The sequence below is a fragment of the Saccopteryx bilineata genome, chromosome 4 (genome assembly GCF_036850765.1).
Source record: "Saccopteryx bilineata isolate mSacBil1 chromosome 4, mSacBil1_pri_phased_curated, whole genome shotgun sequence".
Taxonomy (NCBI): Eukaryota; Metazoa; Chordata; class Mammalia; order Chiroptera; family Emballonuridae; genus Saccopteryx; species Saccopteryx bilineata.
The window spans coordinates 213,812,141-213,830,834 of record NC_089493.1 but is presented as its reverse complement, the minus strand read 5'-3'; the positions used below and the strand labels follow the sequence as shown (position 1 = coordinate 213,830,834).

The 18,694-nt window shown below is 32.7% G+C and overlaps 2 protein-coding genes across 4 annotated transcripts in view; one reads left to right on the top strand and one right to left on the bottom strand.

The window, feature by feature from the left end:
* Positions 1–15,391, top strand: part of CCNH (cyclin H) — a 75,653-nt gene extending 60,262 nt beyond the window's left edge. Inside the window, exon 9 of one of the 3 annotated variants that reach the window (XM_066273758.1) lies at positions 15,126–15,391. In XM_066273758.1, the coding sequence (XP_066129855.1) occupies positions 15,126–15,239 (114 nt within the window). In that variant the 3' untranslated portion in view covers positions 15,240–15,391. The remainder of the gene's footprint in view (positions 1–15,125) is intronic. The other 2 variants (XM_066273760.1, XM_066273756.1) reach the window with 2 other exon arrangements.
* Positions 1–18,694, bottom strand: part of RASA1 (RAS p21 protein activator 1) — a 114,708-nt gene that overhangs the window by 25,233 nt on the left and 70,781 nt on the right. Inside the window, exons 8-12 of the mRNA XM_066273755.1 lie at positions 17,734–17,884; positions 16,505–16,583; positions 8,351–8,471; positions 7,390–7,546; positions 1,398–1,485 (exon numbers count right to left, since the gene is read on the bottom strand). Of these exons, the coding sequence (XP_066129852.1) occupies positions 1,398–1,485; positions 7,390–7,546; positions 8,351–8,471; positions 16,505–16,583; positions 17,734–17,884 (596 nt within the window). The remainder of the gene's footprint in view (positions 1–1,397; positions 1,486–7,389; positions 7,547–8,350; positions 8,472–16,504; positions 16,584–17,733; positions 17,885–18,694) is intronic.

Here is an 18,694-nt window from a genome sequence, read left to right as displayed (position 1 = left end):
AGGGGGGTTGACCCCACACCTTTGGTGTAGCAGGACAATACTCTAACTGCATATAGGTCAACTGACCAAATGTTCTATTTATACAACTAAAGTGAGGCATGCAAAACATACTGAAATATCATTAAGGTATGTTAATACATCTTTATTTAAAAAAAGGGGAAAAAGTAAATACTAGAAGATAGGATACTAAAGTTTAAATTTCTTTCCTAACTCAATTTCTAACATTAAATATAAAAGTGTGGAAGTTACAAAATGTTTTCAGGCCTACTTTTTCATCTAAAAATTAGGGATATATAAATATAAAATATGGTTTTGTGTTTTATATGCCGAGCATTTGAGATATTGTGCAAAAACTTCAAATATGACACTCAATTATGACCCAGAAAACAGTAGTTCATTCATCACGGTTATTCTACAGTCTAAGGTATTTTCATAATTTATTAGTCATATACTTTCATAAATTATGAGATGATCCACAGTTTTAAAAGCATCTGTCTCATATCCAGAATTGCTAAATTTATCTTCTATTTCCAATAGACCTCTTTGACATCTTAACCACCTTAAAGTTCTTTCCATAGAGTATAAGCAGAAATATAGCCATATTTCTACAAAATACCACTGAACACCAGGAAATATTATGGTTCAAAGAAATCAAAATATTTTTAAAGGAGATTTTTTAAAGCATTACTTCTTTACAGCATTACTTAAAATTGAGTAAAGGGTTTTAGAAGAGCATTGCACATAGATTAATGGCTAGTGCTGAAAGTAGACATTTTACCTACAGAATACATTTAGACATTACACTTAAGAGAATAGAAAATTCCTAAAATAGTTTTCTTTTTGATGACTGAACTTCTGTTTTTAGATATGGAGTTCAACCAGTTAAGAATAACAACACTTGTCAGCAAAACTAACTGGCTTACCTTTCAATTATACTGAGAATGTCTATAACCTTTCTACAGAGAGGATTTTAAATAAGCATTCCCAGTTGTACGCAAAATCACAAAATATTTAAAGGTCAATTTAAAATAGAGTTCTCAATTCCTAATAGCCCTTCACTGTGTTTTTTTGCATTTCTTTCAAAAACATGTTTTACACATGAAAGTTCTCATTCCTTAAAATAAAAAGATGATTAGATTTTAGACCTTTTTATCATTTTAGTTTTTTAAAAAAATTTTATTGAATTTATTGGTGTGACACTGAATTTATTGGGGTGACACTGGCCAGTAATTATCACTATCTTAAGTGCAATAGTTTTCTATTCTAGTTAAACAAAACATAGACATAAAGTATATACATTTCTAATCACTATATTCTATACCTGAACTAACTTAATATTGTATGTCAACTGTAACTGATGGTCTAAATTGTTTACATTAAAGACATAATTAACTTACCTCTGCTTGTTCTGGAGTTTCTCCTGCAAAGTAAAAGATGTAATGTTCTTCACTGAAGTGCTGAACTACTATCTGAAAACAATTTGGCCTTTAAATACAAACAAAAAAGTTATTAGAAAGCTTAACAGAAAGTAATAAACACATAAGCCACTCAAAAAAAATCACAATATATTATTCTATAACTTATATGAAATTAACAATTTTAAATTTAGATAAATACTCCATTGTACATCATTACTAAAAACAAAATGTCAGCTGCATATAACTTAGAAAATTTTGTCTGCACTATTAAAATTTTATTAATCTTTCAAAGTTTAAAAATTTTAAACTGTGTAAATTAATTTTAAAAGACATTAGAAAGAAAAGTTTCAAAGAAATTGAAGCAGAAATGCTAGACTTTCACATAGCTAATCCAATCAGTTTGTAAAGTAAGTAAAATGTTTCTAAGCTTCCTGCTTCATGTAGGACACAGAACATACAGACGTTCACTGGACAGAGATTACAGACATGTTCATTGACCAGAATGTTCTTAGTGGTTATCTCACAGTAGATGGTGCTGGATTTTAAATTTCTTCTTTATAATTTTATGTATTTTCAATTTTTTTTTTTTACAACTGACGGTTTTTCCTCATGTGTTAATGGAAGTATCATCTATGCCTGTTCTGAGTGTCAGATGACCTGACAATGGCACACAGTAAATACTGGTCCTTACCCTCATCTATGCACTGCACTGTGACCCACACAGTAAATACTGGTCCTTACCCTCATCTGTGCACTGCACCGTGACTCACACAGTAAAAATACTGGTCCTTACCCTCATCTATGCACTGCACTGATTCACAGAACATGTAACCTTTGAGCAGTGAGTGTTTTTAATGCTCGCTGACCCATGGGAGTTTTGTTTAATAACCAATTTATGGAAACAAGAACAACATGCATTTGCCTTTTTTAATGTTGCCTTACACATTTTTAAAATGAAAATTTTTGTTATCTGGATGGTCAGGAGGCACAAAGATGTACATGAACGTTCATACTACTCAAAGGGTTAAGTACAATATCAAATAGTTTATATCTTTTTTGAAGACGTGCTCTTTCTAACTACCCTTGAAAATATTTACCAAATGTTTAGTAAAGGCATTCATGTTTTTGAAACTCAACAAATGTTATTTCTATTTCTTGCTTTAACCAAAAAGAACCATCTTTTTCATGCTTTGAGAATATCATAAAATAATAGAAAATGTAAATGAAAATATTCTGATTCTGAAAGTGGCTGATATTAGACTAAACCTCCTAGATGGATAAAATATAAACAAAACTAAACTAAAAAGAACTGATCAAAGTCACCGGAGAACAATCAATGCAGCTAAGACTTGAAGTGCCAAGTTCATATGAGGTAAGCCTGACATTCTCCACAATTTTTCCTTTACGGTATGTGCAGATTCCTACCCATATAGGGCAAGAAAAGCATATACCTTTAAAACCTGAGATGTGAAATAGAAAGCAGCAGCTAAATATGCTAAAATGCTAACCTGCATACTCAGCAGCTTCACAGTGCTGGAGAATTAAATGAGTTCAGGGCTTTTAGAAGAGAAGGTTTTTTGTTGAGTCCCCTGCAGAGCAGAGCTATGCCTTCAGAATAAGGGACAACCAGAAATAGCCTTCACCGGTATTTCTGCTTCATCTCTGAGAATCAAGATGTACTACCCCTATGTAAATTTCTGGCAGAAGAACATTCTTTCTGAAAGCAATAACATTATCTTTAGCTTCTGCAATTTTTCATACACAATGTCCACCATTAGATCAAATGTAAGTAGACTTTATAGGAATCAGGATCAAATGACTGAAAACCCAAAGTAAAATCAGACAAAGGAAAAAGACCTACATATAATCAAATAGAGACTAGATATACTTTCAAACACTGTAATTAAAATGTTTGAGAAAATAGATAAAATAGAAAACTTTTCAGATAACCGGACATAAAACAATGGAAATTCTAATTTGAGAAATATAATAAAATTAAGACTTTAATAAATGCATTTAATTTCAAAAGAACAGATTAGTGAACTAGAAGACAAAAAAGAAAATCCATCTTGAAGCACAGAGAATAAAAAAGGATGAAAAACATAGAAAACTATATAATAGACACAATGGGCATAGTTAAAAGGTATATAATATGTAACACAAATCCCAGAGATGAAACAGAACATTGCAGAACTGACAAAAGACATCAGGTTTGAGTTTAAAGAATCTCTATAAACATCAGGATAAATTTTAAAATAAAATTACAGTAGGCACATTTTGGCTTAACTGCTAAAAATCTAAGATAAGGAAAAATCTAAGCATCCAGAGAAATATAAAAGTTCCTTGAAAAGAAAAGATATTATTTCTAAAACAGAAACAGAATGACAAAATATTGCAAGGCAGAAAACAATCTTTAAAATGCTGAAAGAAAATAATTGCCAACCTAGAGTTTAATATCCAGCCAAAAATTCTTACCTAATGAAGATAAAACAATACTGAAACAGTGAAATGATAAAAATGTATAAATTCCTATATATATCACATTACAATGAACTCTGTATCTGTGAAATGTCTTTACCTTGTGCCTGTGAAGTGGTTATTTCAAATTTAAAGCAGTAGAAGAAGGTAAAGGGGATAAATGATGACAGAAGGAGCCTTGACTTAGGGTGGTGAGCACCCAGTGTACAGATGATGTGCTATAGAACTGTACACCTGAAATCTATATAATTTTATTAATCAGTCATCCCAATACATTCAATACAAATTTAAAATAAAAGCTATAAAGCAGTATTAAGACTCAGAAACCTCATATAAAGGTACAGAGTGCTAAGAGATCTCTTAATATTGAAAATAATCCAAAAAACTTGTACAGCTGTGCAATTAAAGCAGGCAGCAAAACAGCCAAACGAGCAGAGCTGTCCACATTCCTTCACAACAGGCTGAGCATGCATACCATTCACATCTTTTGCAAAGAGCTGCCTTTAACTTCACCTGAGATTTCAACCTAAATGCTAAAGGTCAATCAGTGTACTGGATTCTATGCTTACACAAAGCAAGAAATGTTCAATGCCTGCCATATATAACACAACAAAGAAGATAATAGCATTTATCCACAATTTCCCCTTTTGTGCTATGATTTTTGTGTTTTATGATAGATAACTTGGTATTAACCTATTTTTCACTAGTCCTGTTAGCCTGTAGAAGTGTCTTTTCACTTCCTTGAAATATACATTACAGATGCTGTTTCTCTGGCATTCAGTCTTTCTTGGCACTTCCCAACTATATATTTCACAGTAAGGCATACAAAAATACAGTTGATGGGAAACTGGCATATTTAAAACAAGACAAACAAACAAACAAAAAAAAATAAAACAAGACAAAAACCTTCACTTTTTTAAAATAAGAGATCTGTGATACAACTTTTCCTATTAAGTTTAAACTTGGTGTCATTAAATACAATTAATGACAGACTTTTTCAAATGCTTTCAAATTCTTAAGTCACCTTCAACAAGAAACTGCACTACAAGCAAGCTATGATCTGGTAGCAAATGGTAAATTGTGTATGCACTGCTTTTTCAGTGCTAGACAGAAACTCCTTTCTTGATATTATTAAGCAGAGTAGGGGTGATTCAGTCTTTTTAAGTTGCACTTAAAAAAGCTGATCTTTTTTTAACTCTGGCAGTTCTTTTCTCTAATTGTCAAATATAATGTTGACTTTTCTTTTGATAGTACAAACAGGTTTTCAATCCAATTGCAACTGTTCATATAAAGTATGTCAAAATATTTAGCTTTTCCTCAAACTTAATAATTCTTTAAGATTCATATTATTCAAGTTATAAATATTACTAGTGATAGTGAATCATTTTAACCTCATTTTCCAAAGTTGAATTTCTGCTTTGAATTCAAAACTGTCAGAACACATTAATGTCTTTTTGTGCATGACTTATATATTGAAGTTTACCCATTCTTCAATAAATCTGCAAAGTAAGAATCATTCACCAAAAAGCTTTTTTCTTCTAGATCATAAACTCTGTACAGCTTACATACTTTGGTATAAAATAGGACAGTGGTATTCTGATCCCATTTCCTCCCATAGAACTGAAAACATGTAGCTAAAGCAGTTTGGATTCTAATTTCCATGTAAATATATTATTTCTTATGGAACTTAGGTCTACAAAGTATTACATATAAAAGTATCTCTGTATTGCTTATTTTCCAGAATGAATTTCTGATATAAAACCTTTAAGTGTTCCTATCATGAAGCCTCTTGATCAATCAGAAACTTAAAACCCTATTTCCAAAATATCTTCCTGGTTTCTTTGAATGACTTCTTACTTATCCTTCAAGATTCAGCTTAAACCACCTATTTTATATTACTCATCTCAATAAACTAGTTCCCAAATTCTCCTCCCTTTTGCAACTGTTCATAAACTATGTTCACAAATAAACTACGGAGCAAGCAGTGTGACTGTCTCCCCAATATCCATTTCGCACTATTCGGGTAGGATGATCTCCAGGAGCGGGGCTGGGCATGCAATGTTCTCAACGTTATGAAGGAAATCCCATTCTTTTGCTACCTCAGGTAACCCAAGACTAGAAACTGTCAAGTGGCTCAACAGTGCATTCTGGAGGTAATGCTCACTTCTCTCTCTGGTATTATTTGCCACCTTGGTACCATGATGGAAGCTGGTCTGAGAAAGAATCCAGCACACTCAAAGAAGACGAGGCAGAAAGTGGAAAAGCAGCCAGAGCTCTTACCAAAACTGTTTTTTCTTCTTGCTTTTTAGAACAGCTGTTTTTATGAGGTATTAGGAAGTATCCAGAAAAAAGAGGGAAAGTATCAAAGTCCATCTAATGAATTCATGAAATACTTCATATTATACTTCACCTCTAGCGATTCATAATATAAACACTACTTAAGGCTCCAAAAGTCGTGTCATTAAGAAACTATTTTGTTCAGTTCAGCATCTCATAAACCTATTTTAACCAGTTAAAAAAAAAATTGACTATCTATTAAAATCACAAAAAACACTAATGTAATCTCTGAAACACAATTTGGAAAAAGAAATGCAAGATTATAGTTCTGTAAGTATTTCTCATGTAGTGTTACCCATTTAATTAGGATAAAACTAGATCTGCCTAGAGAAATGCCATCCTACAGCAGAAAAATAAGTTGTTAAAAATGTTTTAATTGCTTTGTGTTTTATTAATCATAAGAATAGGTAATAAAAATGGTCAATGTATCTAAAGACTCTAGAATGAATTATTGATAATACTGATGCTGGAAGGTAAAGAAACACTATTGTACTTGAGCAAAAAAATAGATGTAATCAAGAACTGGATTTGCCTTGTGATGTTCAGGATATATAGTTTTAGTATATTCATTATATATATATATATTTAAACTTTGTAATTAAGGGAAGAAAAATGTTTTTAATATCCAATCTGTAATACTCTTTCCTACTGAAGCAACTGTTTTCACATTTCAATGTTTCTCAATGTCAAATTTCTTAGAAGCATGTCTATCAATAATACGCAACTGACTAAACCTATACTACTGATGCACTAAAGTTAACAGAGAATGTGATAAATGGGGAAATGACTAGCCTCAGGTAGTCACTCAAGATTGGTGGTAGGGACAGGGAAGACACATGCTATATACAGATTAAGTCTTACTACAGGAAATGTCACTCTGAAGATTGCTGTGTAATCCATTGGAGTAGAATTATTTTTTTAATTTTGCTTTTGTTTCTGTTTTGTTTATTCTTTATTTATTTTTTGATAGAGTAGAATTTGGTGCATAGGTTAGCTTACATAAGTAAGGAAGACAAAAATTATCCTAGAAAGTAAATCTGACATTTTTAGATAGTTTTAGGGCTCTCAAAATTGGTTTGCTATGATTTAAAGTGATCTGAACATACTGTTTTATTAAGAAAACAATTACAAAAGAAATAGAAAACCAGTTTCTTACCTGTCAAAGAGACTATCATGAACAACATAGACAGAACATACACTGAGATCTATTAATCCTTTTGGTTTTGTAGCTCGTTTTTCACTCTCAAAATAAATAAGTTGGGCATCACTGCCCTCTAAGATAAAATATAAATTTTTCCACCGTTTTCCTTTCCCTGTTAATAAAGTAAAAGTTTTCCCTTAGCCAAATGTTGAATTATGAAATCATATATATTAAAATCATAAAAATTACCTATGCCGAAATTAAAAATTAAATCTACTTCGATTTTTATTCCAAAGCTTAAATTACACACTAATTCTTATAAAATGACATAACTGTTTGTAATTTATCTGTAGAAAAATGACATTTGTTATACTGCTTGTTAGGGTACCTAAACTACATCCTTGGAAATTTCATTATGATAAACTCTTTAAAATTTTTATCACGATTCATTTTTTCAGTCAAAAAAACTCCTCCACTAACCATGTACCCCCCTCTTACCCCCTAACATTTATGAATGTCAAATAGAGGCAAATATATATAATAGAAACATCAATACCATGAAGTTGCCAGGTGCCGTAGTGAGTTCCTCTTAAAAAAAAAAAAGGGAGGGGTGGGGTGTATGGGGTAGGGAGGAGGCAAATCAAATAACACAGCACTGGAGCCAACCTCAGGATTTAAAGATGTAACTGGAAACATATACATCAAATATATATATAACTGAAATTATGACATCAAGAAAACTATGTAAGTGCCTTTGTTTCCTAAAACTCTGCTTGGAAATGTGGACTTAATATATCTAGATTTTGAAGACTGCTTAGAAAAAAGGTCTAAAAGGCCAGTTACTAATAATTCAGGTCAAAACAATTTATTAAATACATGATCTCACTGATAAGTTGAATACCCAGTATTTACAATTCTTCTCTTGTAAATGATAAAATACTGAAATTAAATCTTTAGTCTTAAAATTTACACTTACCCTTTTTTAGAAGATAACCTTTTTTAACAATATTTTTATAAAAGGCATCTTTTGTTTTTCGACGAATTGTATTATATATTTCCTTGCCATCCACTGTATCATTGAGTACTTGTTCTTGATCCTGAGTTTTTAAAAGTATTAAAATTGTTTCATGAATTCTTGATGGAAATTAAGTAAAATCTACTCAATTACAAATTAAAAATCATAAATTGAGAAATATTTTAAGTACTTAAACCTAAAAGAATGTAACATATATTAAGAGATCATTTGCTTCTCACAGAAATTGTCAAAAAGGTTTCCTTACCATTTCTCTAGAACACGGACAATAAGCTATTTTCAAAAATATAGTAGAATCCCCCTTTATCTCTGTTTTTGCTTTCTGTGGTTTCAGTTACCCACAGTCAACCATTGTACAAAAACAGTTAATGGAGAATTCCAGAAATAAAACAATTCATAGGTTTAAACTGCATGCCATTCTGCGTGTCACGATGAAACTCCACCTGGGACGTGAACCACCCCCTTCCCAGTGATCCACGCTGGACCTGCCACTCGCTCATTAGCCATCTCCCATCAGTGGCCGAGGTTATCACAGCGCCATGTTCCAGCACCCACACTGTCGCCCAGCACTGTCACAGTGCATGTGTCAGTCACCTCCCTCTATCTCATCAGGCAGACTATCATCCACATCATCACAAGGGTGAGTGCCCACAGTAAAGTATTCTGAGAGACCAAATTAAATCACTTCTATTACACTATATTATTATTATCAGCTGTTGTTATAAAATCTCTTACTCTATGAACTAAACTTTGGTAGGTATGTATGTGCACGAAAAAACCGTATGCATAGTGTTTGGTATTAACTGGTTTCAAGCATCAACTGAGGGACTTGGAACATATTCCCCTTGATAAAGGGGGACTACAGTACAGTTAATTTTGTTGTGTTTTACAGCAAATAACATTGTTTTGAAAACATAAATTTGTCCCAGGATATTGAATTAGGAACCAATTTAAACATAAAATCCTGTTTGCTTATGGATCAATACATCTGTGAGAAACACTCAATGAATGCAGAAAACTGCACTCGAACTGAGATACGTGGGAATATACAAAACACACCTCAGATCCTCCTCAGATCCCCAAGTGTTACATGCCATGCCCATCCATCCACATCTGGTATTACACTGCCATCTGATTTCAGACCACTCCCTTCCTTCCACTTCACAATATTCAAAACCTTTCCAATGTGACTTCCACAAGGAAATCAGATCGTTTTCAAGGTCAAGTGCCATATTTATTGTAGTATTTACTGCTTAACCACTTAGTATGTATTAAAAACAATGCTACATTTTTATTAGGTTTTTATTTTTAAGTGTCAGTGATGAAGATGTGATGTTGTGCCCCTAATCAAACTTTCCCATTACCCTGTGGTTTTTATTGCATGACTTTATGTAACACTGACTTTTAGGAATGCAGAGATCTTAACTGCTAACCCACCCTACCAAATAACAAAGAGAATTATGACATCAAAACTATGTAAGTGCCTTTGTAATCAGTTTTCCAAAATAAATCAATCTTTAATATTACTATCAGGTACCCTAGACTCGGTTTTAGTCTTTTAGTTTCTTTTTTGAGCATTCTATTTTCAGGGATTAATATTTTATGAGTTTATCCCTACAGATTTTATGGGCCCATGTGATCCTTTTATAAATCTAAGACATGAGAGTCTCATGGATCTTATTTTCCCTATATCTTGAAACAGTCTGCTGTTTCATCATTCCAGGTACAATTTCATCATTACTCAACAATTACTCCCAAGCATGCTAAAGAGCAGGAGTTGGCAAACCACGCTGCGTGTGCCAGATTCAGCCCACTGACTGCTGCGGGACACTGAGTTTTCCTGGAGCACAGCCACTCTCATTCCTTATGTAGCACCTGTGGTGGCTTCACACTGCAAAGTCAAGGTTTGGTAACAGACGGAGACAGAATGGCTCAAGCAACCTAAAATATATATTTATCTGACCTTTTACAGAACAAGTATGCCAATCTTTGGCCTAGAGGATGATGTGACAGTAAAATAAATTATCTATATAGCATCACCCTTTGGCTATTTTTTAAACTACATTGCAAAGTACTATTATCCTTTAAAGAAGAAAAAAAACCTTTTTATTTTTTTTGTTTTGTTTTGTATTTTTCTGAAGTTGGAAACAGGGAGGCAGTCAGATAGACTCCCGCATGCGCCCGACCGGGATCCACCCGGCACGCCCACCAGGGGGCGATGCTCTGCCCATCCGGGGCATTGCTCTGTTGCAACCAGAGCCATTCTAGCGCCTGAGGCAGAGGCCACAGAGCCATCCTCAGCACTCGGGCCAACTTTACTCCAATGAAGCCTTGCTGCAGGAGGGGAAGAGAGAGACAGAAAGGAAGGAGAGGGGGAGGGGTGGAGAAGCAGATGGGCACTTCTCCTTTGTGCAGACTTTTTGTTTTTTTAATTAGTCGTCACTGAGGCTGTAATTGCAGAACTCTTAATTCTTTGTTCATTATAACCAAGAAAATACTGACAAAGAAATGTGTGACATTTATTAAAACAATCAGAAGGTGAATGCAAAATAACAGATAGCAGGGATCTAGTGTTATGTTAAAATTGATTTTGGTAAGACTATAATTCTTCAAAAGACATTATCTTTGATAATTTTCTGAAAACTCAAGAATTAATGTGTAAACAATATATTTCTAGGACAGGGAAGAAATATGGTATTTCCATTTGTTAACTATTCAATAGGAAGGATATGATCATGCAATACTTTGTGACACAAATTTAGATTATCTTTTTCTGCTCAAAGGAAATAACACTATTCTTTACATTTTTATGCCTGTGCAGTAAAATTTACTTCATATGATTTGTAAACAGACAAAAGGTGATTTGTATCCAAAGTTTATTGGAAAGAGACATATAATGCAGAAATTTTAAAAATTTACTGCATTGGTCATTGCAATTGATGAACATAAAAATATTTTAAACTTACAAAAGCAAAGAAAACTGTACTCTCCAACAAAAATATGAGCCATCAAAGTTTTCAAAAGAATTGCATTTGATGATGAAATATAGAAACAAGAAAGTATCATCAACAAGAAAACAGAAAAGATATATTTAAAATCTGGACTCATGATTCCATTTTGATAGCAAAAGAGCAAGAAGAATCAGAGTAACTGTAAACAAGAACTTATTCAAAATGTATCTGAAATCTGCAGTTAGGATTTACAAGATGGTATGGTTCCAGGTCCACACATGACAGTGCATGAACAATTACTTGCATTTAAAAGACAACTGTCCATTTCAGGTAGGTAAGCCCTTCATAGAAAGGTCAAACAAAAATTTGAGTTTGCTAACATTTAAATTCTTATTAAATTTTCTAATAACGTTGTTTTGGGACTGTCCTTTTATTCCTACTTCTACATATTATTTGTAAAATGACTTAGAATATAAAAAATTTAAAAAGATACATTGGGCCCAAATGATAAATAGTGATAACTATTTTCCTATTTCTATAGATTAGTAGTAGTTATTTAATAGTTATTTCAATAGTGATAATATTTAGTATTAACTGCAGAATAGGACATACTTGTAATTTGCTATAAGACATATTACTATACTAATTTAGATTTAAATATCTGATTTTGAGAAAATTTATATAGGTCTTCAATAAATTATATTAAGGTTGGGGTTGATATAAAGACAAAAAAAATCCCACAGGATTCCATTATATTAGAAGATACTGTAGGCAAGGACACAACTTTGCTTTCCAATTTCTAGTACCCACTGATGATAGTAGGGAAGGCTTCTGGGCCCACTCTGCACAGTTCTGGAGAAGGAAGTCTTACATACACCTCTTCAAGGAAGAAGATAATTTGATTCTGAGAGTCTGACAGCCACAAAAGCAAGTTTTTGCACTGAAGTTTGGTATGCAGGCTCATGAAGCAAGACTTCAGTTGCAAATACCTTTGTCATTTAATGACTAGAAATATTCCACTTAATAAATTAATTTGATAAATGTGTGTTGAGTACCAGGCATTGTTCTGGTTCTTGACATATATTAGTAAACAAATCAGATTCTTACCCCCAAATAACTTGTATTCTAATGAGGGACAGAGATAATAAATTATATGTTCACCGATGGTAAGTGGTTTACAGGGTAGGTCAAGTAGTAGTATTCAATAAGGTGTATGGTAAGCCTCTGTGAGGCTAAGTTTTGAGCAAAATGTGAAAGAACTAAGAGTACAGCAAGAGGATACTTGAGAAAAAAACCCTTTTGGCGAAGTGAAAACTAGGGCAAAGAACCTGGCATATTTTAAAAGACAGAAGTATGAGTGGAGACAAGTGAGAGAGAAGGGTAGCAGAGAGAGAGAAATATATAAAACTAATGGAACGTCACTCTAGTGTCTTAGATGCCCTTGTTAGGACTTTGGCTTTTACTGTGAATGAAATGTAGAGTATCTGCAAGTATTAAAGAGTGGACTGACACGAACTGACTCATATTAGAAATGTATTTCTCTGCCTGTTGTGCAATGTTAAGGGTTAAGGGGGCAAGGATAGAAACAGGTAAGTCAGATTCCGGCCATGGTGATAGTCTAGATATATTGTGAAGGCAGAGTCAGCATGATGTTCCTGTGGAGTTTGGCTATAGAGTATAGGAGAAAACAAAATAATCAAGAATGACTTGATGGTTTAAATCAGCGGTTCTCAATCTGTGGGTTGTGACCCCGGTGGGGGTCAAACGACCAAAACACAGGGGTCGCCTAAAGCCATAGGAAATACATATTTTATTTAAAAATGTATTGTATAATAAATATGTATTTCCGATGGCTTTAGGCGTATAATAAATATGTATTTTCCGAAATACATATTTTATTTAAAAATGTATTGTATAATAAATATGTATTTCCGATGGCTTTAGGCGTATAATAAATATGTATTTTCCGATGGCTTTAGGTGACCTGTGTTTTGGTCGTTCGACCCCCGCCGGGGTCGTGACCCACAGGTTGAGAACCACTGGTTTAAATAATTTACTTAGCCTCTCAGGTAAATTTCCCTATCTATAAAAAAGGTATAATTATAGTATCAACTTATCAACTCATTAAAAAATTTAAATACTTTTAATTAATTCTTTTAAAAAACAGTGCCTAAAACATATAATGCTTGAGAACTGTTACTTTTATTGTGGGATGAACTGTCTCAAAAGACTGCTTCTTTTTTTAATGTCTGTCTCAGGAAGTGTCAGTTCCGCAAAGCCGGCAGACCAAGCTAGGCCTATGCTCTTTTTGTTACAGCTCTTTCCTGTCGGGGTTTGCAGGCTCACCTCATGGAAAGTGAACTGACTTTCTAGCTAACCAGTTTTTCCACTAATAAAAGGGTATTACTAGTCTTTGTATCTCTATGAGATCTTGCCAGGAAGGGTAGGCATGAGTCTACTGTAATTTACTTTTACTCCAGACCCAAACTAATATACTTCAAACAGCACATAATGGTTTTTATGTAGTAAACAAATTGCTTTGTAATCAGCATCTTATTTCTGAAGTATTTAATACATTCAAGGCACTTACACTTGTAACAACAATTTAAAGTTTGTTCATGTATGAAATTGTAACAAGAGTGAATCACACTGCATATTTGAAATAATTTTTAAAACAACCTTATAACTTAAGTACAAAAAGTTTATTAGATGTCACTTGCTATTAACTGTCACACCATTATTTTCCTAATTTTAAGAATTAGAAAATTCTAAGCACAAATTCATGATAGAAAAAAATGTATGACAATTTGTAGACCAATAAATTTTGTGAACTTATGAAACAAATTTAAAGCATCATTAACTCAGGCAGCCAATATGAATCAGAATTAAGGATATAGCAATGGAAATGAGTCACAGGATCTGTCATTCGGAGGTAAACGGATCTCTGACCCCTAATAAAAAAGATCCTGAGCAATGATTTCTAGAAAGCCTAGACAACACTATGTGGTTTAAGAAAAAAAAAAATTAGTTTTACATATGCAGTAATTAGAATAGTGAATAGCCAAGGTCTGCCAGAACTACCAACAACAGTGGTCCAGTAAAGCTGATGAGTTATTTAAGATATCAAGGAGGAAGTAAAACTTCAGATGGATCTTAAACTAGCAGCTAATATAGGCAGAGAGGAAGAGAGTGACATGGAAATAGCAACAAGCACCATGAGATCAGAGACATTAGTGATAATACAGAGGGTGAAGTGGGTACTTTCTGCTAGAGCAGACATTCATTCACTCAATGAATATGATTGAATATCTAATGCCAGGTACTGTTACCATTCTAGGCACTGAGAATACAACACAAAACTCCTGCTCTTGTGGACCTTACATTCCACCAGAAAAGCATGAGGAAATGAACCAAGACATACAGGTGGGCAAAAGTAGGTTTACAGCTGTGAGTACAAAAGCAGTTTATTGTTGTACCATCATGTTATTAATAGTTGTGTCATTTTCCATAAGACAACGGTAAACCTACTTTTGCCCACCTATATTAAAATGTGACAAGATTATGATTATGATAATTCTTGAATTTGTATTAAGCATTAGGATCATTTCCCCCTCAGCAACTGCAATGAGTATTAGGTATAGCCATCTCAAACTAGCTTGTTAGGAAGAGAAAAAAGGAAGTTAGAGACACTACAAAGCACTGGACAAGTTTAGCTGGATATGCAAAACCTCTCACATTCCTTCTTTATGTCCCTTTATTTTCCACAGAGAAAAATCATAAATCACTCGTCTTCAAGTACAGCTGAGCATCGCCTAATGACCATTTGGTCAACAATGGATCACATATATGATGGTAGAGCCATAAGACAACAATGGAGCTGAAAAATTCCCGTCGTCTAGTCACACCGTAGATGTTGTAGCTGTCATAATGTGACAGTGTAATGCTTAACCACGTGTTTGCAATGATACTTGTAAACAAACCTACTGTGCTGTCAGTCATATAAGTCTCAGCACATAGAATTATGTACAGTACACAATACTTGATAATAAATGGCTGTTACTGATTTATGCATTTACTATATTTTTATTTTAGACTCTACTTACAAAAAAAAATTTACTATAACACACTATGCTGTGCTATGCCTTCAAAAATCTCATACATCTCATGTTTACTACACCTCTTGACTCTATCATTTCTCTTGTACTTGATTTAATCTCATGTGGTTTGTACAGTAACATGTACAGTAGCATGCTGTACAGGTTTGTAGCCTAGGAGCAATAGACTGTACTATATGGCCTAAGTGAATAGTAGGCTATACCATCGAGGTTTGTGTAAATATACTCTAGGATGATGGCGAAAAGACCCTATCACCTAACAACGCTTTCTCAAAATGCATCCCCACTACTAGTAGCATATGGCTACACCCTTTTTTAACTTCTACTACAACCTTTACCCACAAACTTCAGAAAGCATTATAAGAAGGAAACAGAGGCTAATTAATCTCCCTATGCATTAAGCAACTAATATTCAACAGGCTCACTTGTTCAAGGCTGGTTTTCCTCTCATGTTCTGGATTTTAGTCACTCTGCCTTTTCTAGGAACTAGTATATCAGTAATGGCCACTACCCATCCCTCAATCACCAATGTCACTTTTCTTTGTATAACTGGCTTTACCCAGAGTATACAGACATGCGCAGATCTCTCTTACCATAAACCTACACAAATAAACAAAGAAAAGGTTTATTCACTCTGGATCTTACATTTGCTTCTAGCTATCTTATTTTTTTTTGTTTGTTTCTTTAGTTTCCAAACTCACCTAGATATACCTAGCTGTGATTTCTCCTAGCTGTCTATACTATTTAGCCTTCAATAAACTAACTCCTTAACCCAGTGCAACTCGGCTTCTGCCCCCACCAATGCTTCCATTCTCAAAAACCATAAGGACTTCCTAATTATCTAGAACCAATATGTAAACAAAAACTAAGAGATTCTCTTACTATTTATTTTCTGAAAGAATTTAAATAACCCACAGGTTTTAATTTTAACTAATTTTAAACGCATGAGTATGTATATATAAACATACTACCAAAAATGCATTTTGAAATAAAATGCTAATTATTGCAAAAGGAAAAAAAACAACACTGACCTGCATTGGTACAGGTTCCTTAAGATAATAACCCTCAACAATTTGTTCTTTCCGATAGTGATCTATGATGTCCCCTATGCTGTTTAAAATAAAAATGAATATTTATATTAACATAAATTGTCTCATAAAAATGCGAATCTTGAAAATACAGGAATACCCTGTTAGCAAACATTATCTATTCATCAGTTTTTCAAAGCATATAACCAGAATACATTAATAAGATATATGATCATAATAGTTATATTATTTTAGAAAAACAGAGATATTTCTCAATATTGGTTTACAATCAGAATACCTTAATCAGAGACTCAACTTCTCCATACACATACTTAAGAGTACTGTTACATAAGAAAGGAATTAAAAGTCTACATTTAAAATTTTTAATAAGAGTATTTCTCAGAATGAAAGGAAGAAGTGACAGAAATGGCATTTATTAGCAAGTAGTGAGTTCAGGTATACTTAAGAAATTTATTATATAAATAATAATAATAATAATAATAATATAGAGTTTGGTCATAAAACATATAAATTTTAAAAAAAGACCAAGAGCAAATCTTACATGTATGATTGCTGCTACAGCAGGAATGGCTTACTGATTATTTTGATAAAAAGTGATATAAAATATTCTTAATATTTGGGAAATATAAGCAAAACCAAAACCAATTGACAAATATTTTAACAAAAAGTTTAGCATGACATGAGTTTTTAAAAAATAAAAACTGTGTTTCTCTATAATCAGTAGGCCATTCTATTATCTTGAATATTTAAATCCTAAAATTTTAAACATTCCTTTAATACATTAAAAGAATGGGTATTTTAGAGATTCCCTCTAGGAAACGAGTCTATTAATCTCCCACTTGATTTAATTCATGTTCTTCCTACTGATTCAATAATTGAAATACAGATATAGATAAGTGGACATACTTCATTTTTTTCATAGTTCTTCCTATGGACAGAATAGCTGGAATGGATACAGGGTGAGGCAAAAGTAGGTTTATAATTGTGAGTACATAAAATTATATAAATTGTTTGAAGAAAACAAATTATTAACTTATATTCATGTTGGAAAATGTCTAAAGAATTCTTGGACATTACTACCAAGTTATTAAAGGTCTTTTAACTTTAAATTTTAATTTCAAACTTTAATTCTGAATCTAATATAATAATTATTTACTGACATTTCAACTACTTTTGCCAAAAGAGATAACTAAAGATTTCTCATAATTTACCTGTTATAATATCGGCCTCCCATCATAAACTGATTGTTCGGTGTTGGACATATTTTAAATCGCTGAATATTTTCACTAGTCCGAAAATAAAGTGAATAGTCACCAGGAGTATTATCTGAGGGCCTCACAAGGAAACTGCAGACTTGGCCAACTGTAAAAATTAAGCTGTTAGTTTTATTACCTAATTATCAAATGAAAAAGAAGTGTTAAGTACTATAATTACAAAAGTACATTCAAAAGTCATAAACATATGCTAATTTTCACCATAAAACTGTTTTATAATAAAGATAATTTCAAGACATTTAAAATTTTTTTCTGGTTTATGAGTCACAACCACTCATGATATTGCTTGTCTTTATTATATAAAAATACAAGGCAGAAGTTTGCAGCAGTGACTTCTGGTTAATAATGTCTATACTTGTCAATCTTGAAAAAACAATCTAAGCACAGTTAGAGAATACAGGCTAAATATACCACATCCTTAACAATCAGTAGTTTATTTACTATAGAAACTATTGGAACTGTGGTTGTTTTTAAAGAACTAAGACTTCTAAATTATAGATTACATGTAAACTTGTCTCAGATCCTAATATGATATGGTCTACTGAAGAAATACTTGGTAAGTTAATTGTCTTAACTGTTTAGTTAGAATGATGACATGATGGCTTTTGTTTTAAATATAAACTCAGAATACAAATCAATTTTTACTTTGTATATCTCTATAACAACAGTTGGGAAATGTTCAAATTGATATATTTTAAATAAGGCCCAATTATATAATTCTCTAAGTGCACAAAGATAAATGCAATAACATTTGCTGCAGCTGAACAGCAAAGAAAAAAAGAAAACCACATAATATTCCTCTATTAGAGACTGATTGTAAATTCTGGTTTTAATACAATGGAAAGCTCATGGGCTCATAGTCATTAAAAGAAGAATGAAAATTTATATATGCAGATAT